This window comes from Plectropomus leopardus, chromosome 2 (genome assembly GCF_026936395.1).
Source record: "Plectropomus leopardus strain MGB_pleo_1.0 chromosome 2, ASM2693639v1, whole genome shotgun sequence".
Lineage (NCBI taxonomy): Eukaryota > Metazoa > Chordata > Actinopteri > Perciformes > Serranidae > Plectropomus > Plectropomus leopardus.
The window spans coordinates 3942897-3962187 of record NC_142177.1 but is presented as its reverse complement, the minus strand read 5'-3'; the positions used below and the strand labels follow the sequence as shown (position 1 = coordinate 3962187).

General features: G+C 35.8%; 1 protein-coding gene across 1 annotated transcript in view; it reads right to left on the bottom strand.

The window, feature by feature from the left end:
- LOC121952221 (calcium/calmodulin-dependent protein kinase type 1D-like) overlaps nt 1-19291 on the bottom strand; it is a 20506-nt gene extending 1215 nt beyond the window's left edge. The window contains exons 1-12 of the mRNA XM_088083249.1: nt 19186-19291; nt 16480-16591; nt 9614-9739; nt 9437-9511; nt 8382-8520; nt 7935-8058; nt 7052-7127; nt 6113-6225; nt 3850-3928; nt 3228-3315; nt 1164-1507; nt 44-137 (exon numbers count right to left, since the gene is read on the bottom strand). Coding sequence (XP_087939375.1) covers nt 77-137; nt 1164-1507; nt 3228-3315; nt 3850-3928; nt 6113-6225; nt 7052-7127; nt 7935-8058; nt 8382-8520; nt 9437-9511; nt 9614-9739; nt 16480-16565 — 1311 coding nt within the window. The 5' untranslated portion in view covers nt 16566-16591; nt 19186-19291 and the 3' untranslated portion in view covers nt 44-76. The remainder of the gene's footprint in view (nt 1-43; nt 138-1163; nt 1508-3227; nt 3316-3849; nt 3929-6112; nt 6226-7051; nt 7128-7934; nt 8059-8381; nt 8521-9436; nt 9512-9613; nt 9740-16479; nt 16592-19185) is intronic.

Here is a 19291-nt window from a genome sequence, read left to right as displayed (position 1 = left end):
AAAGTCATTGTCTAAATTCCAACTGACAGTGATGACTCTTTACCTTCATGAGATTCATCTCAGGTTAGCCAACCAATCACATGACAGAACACACTCCAGACTGAAGACTGTCCTTCCTGGGAGACACAGCATCCATGCTGCAACACATCACACATTCAGGTTTATAGAGAGAAATGCACAAAAAAGACTAAATCTCCAAATATAAATAGACTTCTAAAGCATCTACACAATGCACAATAATGTACAGTCCTCATAACAATTATTCAGGGTCTGTGTAACAATAATATCACCCACACTCGAGGTACATTATCTACAGCATTTCTTGAAAGTACAAATAATTTGGAAGTAATACATAGTTTTGAAATATTCCTTAAAAATTATCAGAAGCAATAGACCCTAAATCTAACTAATTATCCGTTAGCAAAAGGTGTAATGTTTATAAATGTTTTGTTAATTATTTATATCATAGCCCAGTGTTTCTCAAATGGGTACTAGGGGCACTTTGGACTACTGCAGGGGGATTTGTAGTAAAAATGATAATTTAAGATCAATAAATAATGTAAATGTTGTAAATTTTGTTTAAAAAAATAAATAAAAAATGCACTGGTCAGTGAGTACTTAGCTGAAACATGTTCATGTTCCTGATGAAAAATATTTCAAAGGTGGTACGTGAATTAAAAAAAGTTTGAGAAAAACTGCCGAAGATGCAAAAACGATATAATTACTCACAGGGTACCTCAAGGCTCCATTCATGAAACATGGCAATTTCTAATTAACATAAATGATGATCACCCCGATGCAATAAATACGAATCGCTGATACTTTTGGCAGAAAATATCAATCTCGTAATTTTAACATGATATAGGGATACTTAAAGTTTGTCATAAGTTAACAAAATTTGGAAAAATGTGAAGGATTTTTTAAATATATATCTTTAAAAATGTAATAAAATTCATTTTCTTCATTTTTAGGGATGCCATTGGATGATGAACTTATGGAAGAGGCAAACTGAATATTATTAAAATAGCAATGAAATGTCTTAGTGACTTCACCTGCAAATTTAAAGCTTTATATATCCAGGTCTAAATTACTGCAATATTGTATCCCCGTTTTTTTCTTATATTTCTGGAAGCTAAAAAAAAAAGCAGCAAAGCATCTCTTACTTCTTGGATGGCCTGAAAGGAGTGTCCATCTCCGAAATAAAGTCATTGACCTCTCTTGATTCATCATTGGTGGGAGCGTTTCCAGGCTCACTGTGAGACGCTCTCAGTGGTGGAAGACAGAGACCTCTATCTGACTCACAATTACTGCATGGCAAATGGTTGCCTGCATGAATTGGATTCCCATTTGGGTCAAGGGCATCGGCCTCATCATGGCAGTCGAGTCGCAGTGCCTCCAGGTCATTGTCGGAGGAGGACTGCACTATGATTTCGGGCAAGCAGAGGTTTGAGGGCTCAGTGAGGGATTTCTTCATGTGGTGGATCACTGAGGTTGCATTGAAGGCTTGCTGTTGGAAACAAAGAGAGCCGTTATACTGGTGCTGCCTGCGTCTGGCATGAAACATCTGTCTTGAACTAGTAAGGAGAGCCTGTCATGTATGTCATGGCTGGCTTTCATTAACCCTCAAATTCTGCAAAATGAAATTGCGTATTTATAAAATACATCTAAGAAAGGAAACATCAATTTCGAATAAACTCCCATTTATCGCAAGCTGCTAACAGCAGTACTGTCACGTCTGGTCAAGTTACATAGTTTATATTTTCCATAGTTTCCATTATTTAGTTTGATTTCCTGGGGTTTTTTTGTTACTCAGCTCTCCTCTCATATCCCCACTTGCTGCCCTCTTGTGTTTCCCGCTTTCATGATTGTCTGCCCCACCCTGATGTGTTTTACCTGTGTCCTATTAGCCCTGCTGTTTAGCCTGTGTGCTCCCTGCTCTCTGTGCCACTTCATCTTTGTGTCTGGTGTTCTAGCATTCTCCCACGTGTTCCTGGTTGTTTAGGTCCCAGCTCAATTTTTGACCTCACCGTTTGCCTAGCCCTTTTTGGATTGTTTTCCTGTGCACTGAAATTTTGAAAGTATTTTTATTCTTCAACCAAGTCGCACTCTCGACTCCTTTTCTCTGTGAACCAGTCTTGTTGAGTACATAGCTTCTGTAGTGGTGCTCCTGCCTACTTCTCCTGGTGGCATCATAAACAGACTAAGGACAAGTACCTAATAAAAGTCATATAAGTATAAAAAAAAATCAAAACTATCCCTCAAAGTGCATTATGTAATTACATTTGAAACTAAATTTAAACCTTTACCTTACAAACCACTCTGCAATAAAGTCACTGTGAATTTAACCCTTCAAAACCTCAGTAAATGAAGACAATGAGCAGCGGAAGTAGAAATGACCCAAAAAAATGTATGAAATTAGTAAAAGAAATGACAGAAAATTAACTGACAATTAGTTTAAAAAATAAACATAATTATATAACATAATTTTAAAATTGTAATCATGATGATTAGAAATATAGTTTTTTCCCTAGGTTTTTAAATAATACATTTTAAAATTTACTAATTTCTTGAATTTGTGGAACATTTCTTACCAAGTTGCTCATTGCTTTTTTTTCCTTGTTTTTGAAAGACATTGCACCAGTTGCTCAAAATTTAAAGGTTTAAATACATGTGAAAGGTGTCAAACAGCAGCACAAGAAAAGTAATGTAGCTCCAGGTTTCAGAGGGTTAAATTACAAAGTTATCATCTTTTTAGAGTAATTTACTTTCCCCATAGACTTTCAAGGTCACTATAAAGCGTCGGGAGTGTTTTTCACTGAGCAGATGTGGTCCATTTAAATATATATGACGAATTCAATGCTCAATGGATGGTGACCAGTTGTCATAATCTAAAAAAAAAAAATCCACTTTGCATCTATTTGTTAATCTGCTAAGATTTTGCCTATAATTCAGTGTGTACATGGATTTGAAGATCAGTTTATGATCAGGCTTTTTTGGAGTGGCCTGTTTATGAGTTTGAGCATGAAAACACCATATCCTGAATTTATATGTAATTTTTAGAATATATATAAATATATATAGTTGCACTCATTTTTAGGAAACATAATGCTACATACACCGTATTTGTTAGTGTGTTGCATGATTAGCTAAGCTTATGACCATGGCTAACAAAAGCTAGTGTGTTTGCAACATAAAGTACTCACTGAGCTGATAGCAGCGTCACCTACCTTCCATTTGGATTTGGCAAAGTTTCTCTCCATCTGTTCGCAGACAGACTGATAAATGTCCACGTCAGCAGCTGTGTTTCCAGCAATCCTGCAATCAAGTCACTGATTACTGATGAGATCATATGGAAAAAAGTGTGTGTGTGTGTGTGTGTCTGGCATACAACCACGAGACATTAATTCTAGTGAAATGCATATTCAGCTGTTTACTATCTACGCCAACAATTTATGCAACTTAGAACAATTCGAGCAATTTGAACAGAATGTCACCAGTTAATAGTCTGTAAACCAGAACACCATCAGCATGACTGATTTTTTTTTTTTATCATGGTAATGTAACATTTATTTGGCAGATATGGTAGTAAATAATGTGCATGTTTTATGCCAAGGTTTGTCATCAGTTAGCTGAAATAGTTCTGAAAACTGACAACATTTGCTGCCAACACTGTCAGCACCAGACACTGTTACTACGACTTGCCACCTAAGTAATGGCAGCAGCGCTAGATGGCTGAATACACGTGTGGTCACTGGATTTATCTATAGCAACCTTTTGTGTATGTGTGTGTGTGTGTGTGTGTGTGTGTGTGTGTGTGTGTGTGTGTGTGTATGAAGAGGAAGGACTAACCATGGGTGTCTGAGTGCCTGCTCAGTGGAGAAGCGTTTCGGGGGGTTTTTCTCCATCATGTTCCTGATGAAGTCTTTGGCTGTAGAGAATCGGCACAAACACCTGTTAGTTTGAGCACTCTGACCTGCTGCAAGCACACAGTTATACACATCTGGTCACCTATACTGAAATTATGTATGATTCTGTCTAAAAGTCATACACATTTTATGTCAAATTTTCAGGATACAACAAGAGACAGGTATCCTGGTGAGGTAACTGCAGCCAGACAAACAAAACCTAACCAAAAACCTCAAATGAAAGTGAAAGACAGACACTACCACTACCAGATGAAAAATAAAAACAAAAAACAAAAACGAAAGAGGGCTTCAGCTGCACAACTGGAAATGAAAGAAGGGAAAGTAGACCCTGCACTGTGATGGTTTGAAAGTATCTATCAACCTTTTAACATCTTCCCTCACTCAGTGTGTTCACATTTTAAACAAGCATGAATTTTTCTGTTTTACATTTCCCTTCAGGTTTTTACCCTTTTTTTGGTTAGGAGGGCAGTCATCTCGCATGTATCTTAATACCAGGTTATTTAATCCAAGTCAAGTGAGAACTGTACTTTCCCATTTTGTCCCTGCAGCAATTATATCTGACCTAATCCCAGCAGGTCAAACCATTATAGCTATGGATGATGTAACTGGGTGTGTTGGTCTCCAGCCTATTAGGTTAATCTCTGCGGATATATGAACGCATCCAGATCTATACTTAGCTAACAGCGAGGTTAATCGTACCTATGGCACTACTTTTGTCACATTTAATCAAATGAGTAGAGCTGGAATGAAATCAGGCGAGTTACGAACCAAATCTTTTGACTTTAGGAGAACATTGCAAGTCCAGATGCATGCTGGCCTTCTCCTATACAATAATATAACACTCTTTATAGGTTTGGGGAGTAACAGAGAAAATGAAAATTAGGTATTTAACCCTCTGAAACCAGGATAGACATCAGTTTTCTTGTGCTGCATTCAGGCACCTTTCAATAACATTAAAATCTTTTAAACGTGAGTTAATTTCTTTCAAAAACATGAAAAAAGAGGCATGAGCAACTTGGCAATAAATTTGCCTCAAATTGAAAAAACAATAGCAAAAGGTGACAAGAACATGACCTGAAAATCTGCTTTGTAAAAGAGTCAGAGAGGGAGAATTATTAGAAAATTGTAATAAAAACCCCTCTAATTATAATTACTATAACTTTATATTTTAAATTATGTTACTTTTTTTATTTTAGCATTTTTCTTTTCAGTTCATTTTCTTTAGTTTGTTTTGTTGTGCCTCAGGTAATATTTTAATGCATTTTTGCTCATTTCTTGCAGATGTTTGAGTCATTTCTCATTAAGTTACTCATTCCCTTCTATTAGTGTATGCAAAAGAAATAAAGCCAATTTGCAGAGGTTTGAAAGGGTTAAAATACAAAATATGACTTTCCCCTTTGCTGATTTACAGTTGCAGTTTAAATATGTAGTATTTCTAAATAATTTACAGTTGCTGTCTGTCTGTAAAAATAGATTATTTGAAGGGATTACTTTACCAGTGTCCTAACTGAATGTGATGTGAGCAAGCTTTAGTTTGTTTGCATCACTTTCTACAGGAGTCTTCCAACTGGCAGCAAGCAGCACAATGTGCCATTTTTAGGTGAACTTCATTTGGACGCCAAGCTTCTACTTATTCCTATCACTCGCTTTGAAAGCTCCATACTGGAGAAGGAACAGCTGAGTCATGATGTTGAAATGAGCTGTTATCTACACAACATCTCATCACTTAACTTCAAAATCCTAAATAAGGTAGCAGCTGGCTAGAGAGAGATTCAATGAAAGTATCTGGAGAATTACCCTTGCTATGTAACTGCTATCACTTGATCAATATTCAGCCAGTCATATGATGTAATAGCACTCCTGAAACTGCTTGCAAAGAACTAAACTGTGTCTATCTGCTGTTCTGGGGCATTTTTGCTGAAAACATTTGAAACTATGTGGGTGAAACAAAACAGTCAAGCTGCAGGTCAGATGACTAAACATGGAGCTGAAAAGAAAAAAAGATTCTGAAGCTCTTCAAAGCCAAAAGAAGCTAGACTATAGACTAGACCAGTCTCAGTCACAGTCATTGGGATTAGTGTCAAAGCAGTGTATCAAAGCAAACATAATTTCAAAAGATAAAGAGCATGGGTATTAGATTTCATGAAGTTTAGTGAAGACTGAGATGTTTTGGACTGTTTTCATACCTGACTCAGAGATGTTGTCCCAGAAAGGTGAATGAAAGGCGTACTCGGCTCTCATGATCTTTGAAAATAGACGAGTCTCGTTCTCTTCAAAGAATGGAGGGTAGCCAGACAGGCTGAAACAACCAAACAATGAACTCAGCTAATCCCTTCATATACACCTTTTGTTTGTCTCTTTCATCTACATTTTGGATTCATTTTAAATATGCTATAATTAACTGATGGAAAAACTATGATTTCTCAACATAATAGTTTATATATTAATTGCATAATCTCTGGCTTCTGAGCTTATTATTCAAAGTAAACTTTCAGAAATAGGCTTATATAATAGGGAAAATGGCTCCAAAATGAATCCTCTCAGTTCTCCTGTCTGTGAATACTATTTATAAACTGTCATATAATGTGCTGTGGTAGTAAGCAGGTTTCCATTAACCCTCAAATTGCGCAAATTGAAATTGCGAATTTTAAATACACTAAATTGAAACACGTTAATTTTGAGAAAAACTCCCACGTATCTCAAAACCATTTTTACGCTTGCAAAACTGCAATGGAAACATTTTTTGGCATTTCTAGGTCACATAGCTCTTCAAAAGTTGAGTGGATTATGTGGAAGTTGTGAATCCAAAATTCTTCTGTGAAATCATGGGCTATCACCTCCCAGAAATCCCTCATACATGGCCACTCCCACGTATAAGGGGCTTGCCTTTAATAATGACGGCTAGTGTGGTGGCTGCAATAGAAATAAAGCTGCTAATGTTTTCAACATCCATCGCCATGCTTATTAGCGTGTTATCGCCAGAGGACAATCGCAGAACATCACTCAGTCGAAATGCTGTCTTCTCGCAATTCTATTTTTTCGGCATTTTGGAAATATTGCTGAAGTTTTGCACAAATCTGTAATGAAAAACCTGCCTAGTGTTAAAAAGCAGAAAAAGTACTCACAGAATGTAGGTGATAACTCCAATGGACCAGCAGTCAACTGCTTTGCTGTAGGGTTTCCGGGCCAAAACCTCAGGGGCTGTAGAGTGACAAACAGTAGTGAATCTCATGCAGTTAAACAGAGTGAGAACAAGTTCAAAATAAAGTACTTTTACCATGACTGTTCTCTAATATTCATGTTATTATCACTGTAATGAAGGATCATCAGTGTTCAACTGTGTTGTTGTTGTTGTTGTTGTTGTTGTTGTTGTTGTTGTTGTTGTTGTTGTTGTTGGGATTGGAAAATGTCACCGTGAACACTTCTACTCATGATTGCCAACTGCCGAATGTAATAGATTACAAAGTGAAAATATCTTAACCCTTTAGAACCTAGACTGACATCAGTTTTGTTGTTGCCCTTTACAACCATTTAAAACTACGAAACATTAGAAAAGTGGTTTGATTTATTTTGAAAATATGGGGGGAAAGGCCATGAGATGGCAAAACAGAATAAAATGTAATAACATTTAGTAATAGGTTGCAAGAAATTACTTGAAAATTAGGGGGGGGGGGGCAGAAAACTATATTTATAATATTTCATAGTTATATACAGAGTATTTACAATCATGTTGCATATATAACATAAAAATATATGTTTATGTTATATGTTCTCTAGGTAATTTTCTTGTTTCATTTTGGGTTTTTTTACTTTTATTTGTAACTTAATTTGAGGAAATTTTTAGTAATCAATGAATGGAATTTACTCCTGAATTATGTGAACATATTTTTTTTTAAATTTAAATGTAATTATTTTTAAATGTACTATTTTTTATCTGGTATCGATAGCAGGAGAGCATTGCAAAAAAAAAAAAAAAAAGTATATGAATGGCCTTTGCCATAAACTCACCAACATATCCTGGTGTACCACACACCGTGGACATGGAGCCGTGCTCCAGCGTCTTAGACAGACCAAAGTCACTGACCATGATCTTAGCGTTCTCATCCGTGTTATAGTACAGCAGGTTCTCCGGCTGCTCACGCACAGACACAGACAGAGACAAAGAAAACAGTAGAAAGTAAAAAAAATTATGTAAATGTGAATTTGCATTTGTATTTTAACTGACTGTTAATTATTTAAACCTAGAAAGTGCTTCAGTTAAACATCCACAAACAATCTCTGTCTAAAACTGCCTTTATTACAAAGTGCTTTGGTCATTCCAGCTTTTAATTTTCTTTCTTCTGGGTTATAAAATTATGCCGCGTGTGTGTGGATGTGTGTGTGTGCGTGTGTGCATGCGTGTGTGTGTGTGTGTGTGTGTGTGTGTGTGTGTGTGTGTGTGTGCGCGCGCGCTACCTTAAGGTCCCGGTGCACGATGCTGTTTTCGTGGAGGTAGCTGACGGCCTGCAGCACCTGTTTGATCACTGTGCTTGCGTCCTTCTCGGTGTAAACCCCCTTATCTAGAATGCGATCAAACAGCTCCCCGCCTGACACCCTGCACACACACACACGCGCGTGCACACACAAACACACACAGACACACACACACACACACACACACACACACACAGGAGAAATCATTGGTGTTTCTATCTTTCTAAGCACAATGTTGCCTTCTTTAACCCCTTTAACCTGACACTTGGACAAAGAGTTCTGTTGGATAAAAAGCTTTCCACATATACAAAATATAACAGGGTGAAAAGAAATGTATGAAATTATGCACACAGTGGGCCTCATGCAATAACATTCTCTTAAATTTCTCTAATATTTTCTCTTAATTTTCTGGCAAGAGAAAATAGAAGAGAAGTCAAATTATGGTTATTGGGATCAATGTAAGTGCAAGTGTAGCAGCATTCTCTCAACCCCGAAATATAATAATCCAGTCATTATAATTGCTCTAAAATGTTTATGGCCTGTGAAAGTGAGATGTTTTTCTCTTATCTTGGTAAGAGTGCTGTTGATCACTCCACTTTTCTTAACCTAAGAGAAAAGTGACAATAGGGGCACCAGGTGGCTCAGTGGATAGAGCGACACCCCATGTACAGAGTCTGTGTCCTCGCCGCAGCAGCCGTGGGTTTTAAAAACAGGCCTCAGCCCTTTGCTGCATGACGTTGAATGGCATGGAACAAGCAGATGGACAATATATAGTTTGTATGTATTCTGTCAGTGTATTTATTAATTTATTTATTTTTGGTAACAATGTTCCTAAAATTACAGTGACTTGAAGGTAAATTTATGAGAGAAAAAACAAACAATTATAGGCAGGCATCCATAACCTATTTAAAAGAAGTGCACTTGCTGTATATTGTTATTGTCAGATTTCCTTGCACTCAATATGAGACCCACCCTCAAAATGTTGTTCTACAAAGGTGACTGCTTGTGAAAAATGTGATAATACTGCATTCACTTACAGCTGCATGACCAGGTAATAGTGCGTACGACTCTCATAGAAATCCTCCAGTCCCACTACGTTCTCATGCTGTATCCTGAAAGAGGAAGAGAGACGTCAGTGATGGCAATATGGAAATTGGAAATTGGAAATCATGTGTATGTGTGTGTGCGTGTGCGTGTGTGTGTGTGTGTTTTACCTTCTTAGTACATTGATTTCATTTTCAAGGTTGCTGTGAGAGAGGTATTTTTTCTTCAGACACTTGAGGGCGTAGAGTTTTCCTGTGGCCTTCTCTCTCACCATATACACTTCTGAGAAAGACCCCCTGCACGGAAATTGTAAGGACGGAGATACATGAGTTAAAGTGTGGGTTAACAATTCGATGCCTACACAAATAAGCTTGATTGCTTTCAAAAAAAAATGGGAGGAAGGCCTTGAGCAAGGAAAGAAGATGACCCCAAAAATGAGCAACAATGACCCCAAAATTAGCTAAGAAATTGGTAAAATAAATAAATAAATAAATAAATAAACAATACCAGAAAACTGGTAACAAAATCTGAAAATTAGTAACAAAAAACAAAATGGCAAAAGAAAAGAAAAAAAAGTTAAAAAGTGCTTAAAGTGTAACATAATTTTGAATATGTAATTATACTATTTATTAACATATTTCTCCCGATCTTTTTTTACTAAGACATCTTACCTTAGCCTTTTTTTGCATATGTATATATATATATATATATATATATATATATATATATATATATATAGATATAGATATATAGATAGATAGATATAGAGATATAGAGATATATAGAGATATATAAATAAATATACACACACACACATACATATATACATACATACATACATGCATACATATATATATATATATATATATGTATGTTATTGTTAGTGTTATTAGAATTTTTAAGAACCTTTTTCTAGGTCATTTCCTTTTTTGATAATCTTTTTTCCTTACTAATTTTTGGGTAAATTTCTTCTATATTTCTTTTCTTTTTCATTTACTAATTTCTTGTTAATTATTTTCTTTTTCTTTCTTTTCGTGTTTTTGACAGAAGTCAAGCCAATTTGCTTTCAAATGGTTTCTCTGCTCATTACTTGGACTCTTTGGTAAACTAATCTGCAATCTTTTTATCTGATTTTGTGAGGTTATACCTATGTGAGTGCTTATGCTGCAGCTCCAGCAATTTTATATATATGTGTATATATATATATATATATATATATACACACACATATATATATATATAATTCACATTTAGAATTATGGGTCAGTGCTTTTATTTATTTTTGTAATAAAGAAATCCAATTTAAGAAACCTCCCAAAGCACACCTCTTTTAAACTCTGCAGTAAAAAAAAATCTGTGTAAACCATGTAACCCAGACAGTCTTGTCTGGGCATCAGCATGGCACTTATTGGTTTCGGCTAACAGCCAGATGGCAGCCAGAGTGTAATCCCATATTTTGGCCACTGAGTGAAGCATCTGTCATGGTGATTCTGCAGCTCCGACCTCAAACACCTCAAACCCAAAAGGGATCATTCATTCACTGCTATTGTGTTTTTGTATTTTGGTTGTGTTAGGGTTAAACTCATGTACTGATACTTACCATTTATTCAAAAGTACACCCAAGCCTGTTTTTTTCTTTCTTTAACCTTTTGAAACCTGAGTGCACACCAGTTTTCTTGTGCTGCGTTCAGATGCCTGTTGCAAGCTATATAACCCTTAAAAACTCAGCAAATTGGTTTAATTTATTTTGAGAACATGAGGAAAAAGGCAATGAGTAACTTGGCAAAATATATCCCACGAATCGCAAAAGAGTAGTGAAAGGTTGCAAAAAAATTAATAAATTGAAAAATTGTTTATAAAATGGAAGAAATTTTTAAAAACATTAGGGAAAATGTCAAGAAAACTATATTCATTATTCGTTATTATTTGTTATTTATAATAACTATATATTTAAAATTATTTCATAAATAAATATTTTTGTCTGTGTGTGGGGTGGGGGTGGGGGGGGTTCTTGTTATTATTATTATTATCATTTGTATTATGAAGTTGCTCATTGCTTTTTACCATGTTTTTGAAAGAAATCCAAACCATTTGCTCAGGTTTCAAAAGCTTAACCTTTACTGATCCCAAATTCTAATACTGGAGCATATTTAATCATATATTAAGACACAACAAATTCATTTCACTAACTTTCTTAACCTAGGGACATCACTGTGGCCCATAATACTGAATGGAATACCCTATAACTTTTATAAGCCTTTAATTAGTCTTCAGTTGTCCTGTGAGCACACTCACTCACAGGTATCCTCTACCTTGAAACAAGAACACGTTTTTGAAAATAACAAAACTTGTCATGTGATATAAAAATGCAATAGATATTAAAAGCAGCCTATTTGCTACTTCTATAAAGACTGAATCCACTTTTGCAAAGCACCCTGAGTCCATCACTAATTGACTTGAAAGGTAACACGTGTCAACTTGGGCACGTTTCTGTCTCATGTTTGTATGCAAACAGCAAACAGCAAACCTGCACCTGCTCATACCACCTCCCTTCATGTCCCCTCAGTACACTCATCCACCAATATACACTCTAGACTCTTAATCCTATAACAAAGTGGTGCTAGGATGTTCCTGCACTGCTGTCCTGACGTCAGTGCTCAAGACACACACACACACACACACACACACAGTCATTCACAGCCAGTCGAGGAAGGGGAGCTTTAAGCAGCTTTGAGACTGCAGGCTCCACAGCTCTGAGGAAGCGACACCTTCAGTTAACTTACACTAAACATTTTTTCAGGCCATTGTACTGAGCAGATAGAGCAAAACTTTCTGAGCAGGACAGGAGAGAAATATAGTTTGCTACCTGACTGCCTGACCACATTTATTTCAATGACCACACCGGTGCTTTTGCAAGTTTTAGGGACTTGCTACAAATAAGTAGTCACAAACAAGTGTGAAACTCAATATCCATTTGCACTGAATGCTTGTTGAGTCCTGTTTATGTTCTTTATTAAATCATTATGATGTGAATTTTATGCTTAATGTATTTAAAGTGGATGCAGAGTATCTTGTGTTAAGACACAAACATCAACAAATTTGCAAGATTTGTATTACTTTGTTAAAAATGCAATCCAGCAATTTAGTACTGTTGTTCTATAAAGTTGCAAGAATTCAAAATTGATGCGGCAGACGCCAAGATATCCTGACTTTCAATCCCTGGTATGGGTCAAGCTCTGGAAATGTTTGATCCTACCTTTCCCATGATTGTAACTGGATAGTAGGCCCTATTTAAATAATGTACTGTATTTTTGCCAGTTAAGCGACACATGATCTGAGCGCAAAGTAAGGTGAAAGGGGCTGTATTTAGTCCCTTAATCAGTCAATGTGCTGTACCAATCAGTGTCATCTCCTATTTCCCTTTAAAACCCAGGTGTGCTGGCACACTGCTGTTTACATGGTGGGTTTTTCAAATTGCAGCAGCGAGCAGTTTTCTGCTGAAAGTAAAGCAGCAAGAGCAATGATGTCACTGCAGCAAATTTTGTGAGATTTTAAGCAGCAAAACTAAGAAGTGTAGTGCAAATAGACCTAAACTTTTAGCTTTTGAAATAATCAACAGCTACTCTGCTACTTGTGTGGAAATGTGCACAGTGTCTCTCTTAATGTGGAGTCTGACTGCAGCTCTGCTCTGATCTCTGCTATCTTCACATTTTACAGAATGCCAGTATTTTCCCTTATCATTGATGTATTATTCAATCTACCTGCAACTCATTCACACATCCTATTGTGTGTAACAAGCAGTGTGCACACATTGTGAACCTGCCTATGCAGGTACATCTTACTATCTGAGGAAAATACTGCACCATTCTGATTTAAAGCAGGGTTAGTTAAAGACTCAATTACTTTCTATTGCCTCAAAATAGAAATATGCCAACAATGTGTCTGACTGCACCTTATAGTTTGGTTTTGACACTGAACTGAGTTTGCAGTCTTGGATTTGTGTTGAGTTTTGGAAAATAATTTCAAGAAATGTGTCTTAGCAATCATGAAAAACGGCAATGTAGTACCTGATAAAGTTTATTTAAAGAGATCATGAATATTATAATATTCATTATGTGGCTCTACTACCTTAACAATGTAGTCTTCCACTAGGAGCTTCAGCTGTGAGCAGATTACACAGTCGTGTGTGAGAGGCTCCATTGATAAAAACAAGTTCTCAGGGAGGTGATTGAAGGCTTATCCCCGCACTCAGACTGATCTGAGTCTAGTAACTAGGAGAAAGAAAGCAGTCTGCTCCTCCATCCACTTAGCCCAGTAATAGCCCTCTGAACTTGGGCAAATGATTTTATGTCATTGTAAAACAGAAACTGAAATCAGGCTGGTGACTGCAGAAGACGTGCCACCCATCCTGGAGCAGACGTGGACAAGGTCATTGTTTTTTAAGTCACAAGTGAGCCCCAGGTTCTATGTCAAGTCTTAAGTAATGTAATGTAATGCCATAATAACAACAGAGTACTAATATTAGCTTAGCATCAGCTCGCCAACCATTTTTTTATTAGCCTCAAATAACTGCTCTTTGAGCAACTTCAAATCTTAACCTTCAGGGCCTCACATTGCTCTGTGCACAAAATGTGCTTTTCAGAATCGAGCTATACGAAATAATCATTTTCTACTGTAATTGAGTTTATTTTTTTTTCAACCAACATCAGTCCTAATAATAAATATAAAATATTCATTAGCTTTCAGAATTTTACCCATTTAGAGGCCAGGTTTCTGTCATGATGCCACTATGTTTGTAGATAGACAAAATGTTTGTAGACAAAAATGAATTATTTTCAATATATTATCACAGTCTGGGATATGTCAGTGGTTTGCAGCAACACTGATTGTGACAGTGCACCAAGTGGAAATAGCATGTATTTTCTCCATTTTTCTCCTTATGCCAATATACCAATATAGTCAGCCAGGCTGGCATATTTTCTATTATCATCAGGTGGAAAATAGTCAAAATGACAAATTCCAAGGCAAAAGCCCAGAGTGACACACAGAAATAATACAATGCATGTTTTTATGCTTTGATGGCTGTGGGATCAAAAACGTCAGTTTGAATGGGTTTCAATGCTGCATTTTTTTTATTTATTTATTTTTTTTTTTTTTGCATTTAACAGTGTGAATGTAACAATTTAGTTTCTACAGTGTATTTTAGAGTTATTGTAGGGGCTGGTCTGGAAATACACAATCTTGCACAAATGTATGCCATATGCATGAACACGGCCAAAATTATCACGAAAAAATAAATAATAGCAAGTGCATAAAATGCTGAACAGTCCACAAGGATTAAACAGAATTGTTGTATTTCCATGTTTTTTATTTATTTTTTTAACCACAGCTTAGTTAATGTATGCAAAAGAACTTAATCTTTGATATCATTTATGGAGTTTGGCATTCAGTTAACGTAACGTTAATTTTCATGGTTCTGCAACTTGACTGGAAGCTGTCTGATTGGTTCCAATGAAGTGGATTGGGAAAATAACAGCTTTAACATTAGTTAATTCAGGAAATGAATTGATTCGTGGTGCACATTTTAATGAACATACTTTTTAATCTTTTTTAAGTCTTAAGTCTAATTTAAGCCACAAGTGATTAGTGTTAGGTCTGAATTTAGCTGCAAGTCCTTTTTGATTTTGTTAAGTCAGGTCTGAAGTCATAAAATTGGTGACTCATGTCCAAGTCATGTGAATCAAGACCGCACCTCTGGTTCATAGTGTTTCCTCATTATGCAAATCTGGAGTTCCACAGGTGTGATGTCTTCACCTTTAAGAAGAGTCAAAAGTTAAAACTGCACAGAGGTGCCTACTGTATTCAATTCTGTCAACGATGTGTTTGGGATAGTTTTAAGCCAGCTTTTTTAACCGTTTGAAACCATGGCAAAAAGGCCCAATTTATTTCAAAAACATGGGAAGAGGGCGATGAGCAGCTTAAGAAAAAAATACCCAGAAATTATAAGGAAATTATCAAAATGTACTAGAAAATTACATGAAAATGAGGGAAAAAAAGCTAAAAATACACAACTAATCAAACAAACAAGACAAACAAACAACAAAAAACAACATGGGAAAGTAAAACAAAAAAACAAAACAAGGAAATGGAAAGACCTGAAAAACCTGAACCTGAAAATCTCCTTACAAATTATAATAATTATGTCAAATTTATAATTATCATAATGATAAATGTATAGCTCCCTGGATATTTTCCTCTAGCTTTTATGAAAAATGATTTCTAAATTGACTAAATGAAAGTGGCTCACTGCCCTTTTACCCATGTTTTCCAAGAATCAGTTTGCTCAGGGTTCAGAGGTTTACATGCTTTTGAAAGGCGTCTGAATGCATCACAAGAAAGGGATGTCCATCCAGGTCTCTATAGGTTAAAACCATACTTGACACTTCTGCTGCTTATTGTACTGCATCCAACTGCAGGATGGTACAGCTACTCAATTCCGAAAGTTGCTGTATCAAGCCCACCTCCTGTCTGAGTTCTGGGGCAGTTCCCATCACCAAATGGTCTTTGAGTCCTGATTCCAATAAGGTTCCATTAAATGACTTCCAAGTGTGACAAAGAAATCAGCTTTGATTTGCAAAGTGTTGACAGCCGCAGCCGGTGCAACACGTAGACACCTGACCATCCCACCCACACCATGACACAACAGTCAACACAAAGACAACAGACTGACATAAACCACCATATCTGTGCAATGCAATCAGACTTTCCCTTGGGACCAATAATATGATCCCATTGGACCAAGACACATCCAAGAAACATTTTTGTCCTGAATGCCCACTATTGGTGAATTCATGGTCTTTAAAAGCAACCTCTTTTTCTGTTTTTAATGTTCTCAAAAACCGTTTTAACCAATAACTTTGCAAGCTGTAATTTACTGTCAATGAACCTTGACACTTGCAGGCCGAACTGGTCCTTTTCCTCTAACACACAAAGCAATCTGCAGTTCTTTGTCTTTACTTTCAGCAGCAATACTTACGATCCCATTTTCCCCTTGAAGTCAAACACATCCTTGATGTTACTGGTGTTTTTCTTCCAGCTGCAGATGATCTCCTTCCGCCCCATCTTGGCTCTGACGTTGCCGTAGACTCCTGAAGCACAGATGATGTAAATGATTTATATTTTTTTATTAAACCTTTGAACCCAAAGCAAAATTTCTTTCAAAAACATGGGGAAAAGCCAATAAGCAACTTTGTAAGAAATTGTTCACCAAAAAATCATATTTGAATATTAACAATTATGTGCCAAATATTTTTTTATTTTTTAAACACATTTTCCAGTTAATTTACTTGTCTTTCTTTCTTTCTTATTTTTTAAACTAATTTTCAAGTAATTTTCTTGTACTTTTATTTACTTATTTCTTGCAAAATTTTGGGTCATTTCTTTCATTGCTCATTGCGGTCTCCGTTTTTTTGAAAGAAATCAAGCCAATCATCATCAAACATCAGGTTGAGATTTGAAAGCCATCAGTATTGATTTAAAACCCCCAGAATTATTATTATTATTATTATTATTATTATTATTATTATTATTATCAGCATAAGTTTAGTTACTTTAATGAACTGTACTTATGCCTCTTAAAAGTATCAAAATAAATTAAAGTTATTCCCATTAAAACCTGGAGTGGCATCACTGTTCTTGTGCTGCTTTCAGACGCCTTTCATGGGTATTTAAACCTTTGAACATTGATCATTAATATTATTATTATTAGTAGTAGTAGTAGTAGTAGCAGTAGTAGTAGTAGTAGTAGTAGTAGTAGTATTTTTACTATTATTCATTATTTCAGTATGTCCATGATATTAAATATCACGGTATTTTTTACCAAATACCTCATATCAATATTACGACAATATTATAGGGTTGACGACTGGTGCTTTTATAAAATATTTACACAATATAATTTTTTTTAAATCTTCAGTGTGGATATGATGACTAAGACAAATGGCAGAACAGCTACAGTTGAAGAAGTTCACAAATGACATCACTTTACTGTAATGCAGCCTTTAAAACCAGGAAAAGTATATACTATAACACTACAATATCCAAAATCTAATACCATATCAGATTTACCTACATACATATCAAGTCTCATATCATGATATCAATGTAATATCGATATATTACTCAGCCCTACTACAGTAATGGCCATGATGGTCAGAATAACCTGCTTAAAAAAGATGAGTGTGGGGGTCATAAGGCTTTTGCTGATCCTGACCCTTCTCTGTTCTCCAACCTTTTAAGATGTCCCCCCACCCTGTCCTCATGTTCTGCTTACATAAACAGTTGCATGTCCATGACTAAGGTCAGTCCTCACTGGGTAAAGCTTATTTGTACCTATCAGTTACACAAGACTGAAAAAGACAGAAGATTAGAGAGGTAAAAAGCAGTGGCTAGTTAATCTGTCCAGCCATTCCCTTTGCCCTCATCTCCTGTACTCCTCCCCACTGTCTGCAATGGGAACAGATTAGCAGCTGATTCCCTGACAGCACCGAAACTGGGTCGTTTTATAAGCCTGGCCTTGAAAGGACAATGAACTCTGGCCTTTAAGTCATATTTGGTGACATGTACCAGTGTCATTACTGAGATGCCATCATGACATTCATGAAGGTTGCTATTAGAATATCCTTATTGCATTTTTTAGATTGGGTTTGAGTTTTGATAAAAATGATAGAACAGGATAGGATATAACAGGATATTCTTCATACTCTGTATGATGAATAAAATTATAACAAGTTCATCTGAGTTTTGTAGAAAAAAACAACAACAACAACAACAAAAAACCTGAAATAAGGACTACAATTTACCTGTTGTTGCCACTTAGTGGTTCTAAAAAACAGTAAACAGTGTTAACCCTTTGAAACCTCAGCAAATTTCTTCTTAATTTTTTTTTTTTAAATATGGGAAGAATGCAATAGACAACTCAAGAGGAAATGACTCAAAAATGATAAAGAAATTACTACAAAAAAAGTACAAGAAAATTTCCTGACTTTTTTTTTAAAAAAAAAAAAGAAAACAAGCAAACAAACATGGAATTACCTGAAAAAAATGTGCTTAATAATTATTAGAATTTTCTGTAACATCATTTAGAATTTGCAGTGATGGTTATTATAAATAAAGCTATAGTTATAATCATTTATAATCAGCTTTTTTAAATTTCAAACTCTACTAATTTATTTATTATTATTATTTTGCGATACATGTCTTACCAAGCTGACCATTGACTTTTTTTAACCAGTGTTTTTGAAATAAATCAAATCCATTAAATACATGTGAATGAAATGAATATGATTATGTCCATCCAGGCTTCAAAGGGTTAAGCTTGTCTAAAACGGTTCTTAAATTGAAGTGTGCTGTTTATCAAAGCCGAAGTCAAGAGTATCTCCAAAAGAATTCATGTGAGTTGTTTTGAATGAAGTTTGAAAAGTTAGCTTTGTCCTCCAGCCCAAACTCTAATTTTTAAAGATTACTAAACGGAATTTTGCGTGATTAGAGTACAGAAAAAAAAACCTTAAAGAAATTAGCTCGCTTGGTATCTCATATGTTTTTTTAAACATCAATAATAACTCAGATTGTGAGCATAAAGCATATTTCTGAACAAAGACGACTTTATAGTATCCATACAGTTTTTTAAATACTACCAAAGTCACTTGGTGTCGTTGTAAAGGTGTAATAAAGGTAGTCTTACCTGAGGAGCGGCGCAGGGATGTTGAGTTGAGGTATCCGCTGGTTTACCTGACTGTCTGACAGAGGCTGCTGGGCTGCGCGAGCGCGGGGGCGGAGCCTCGTCCATT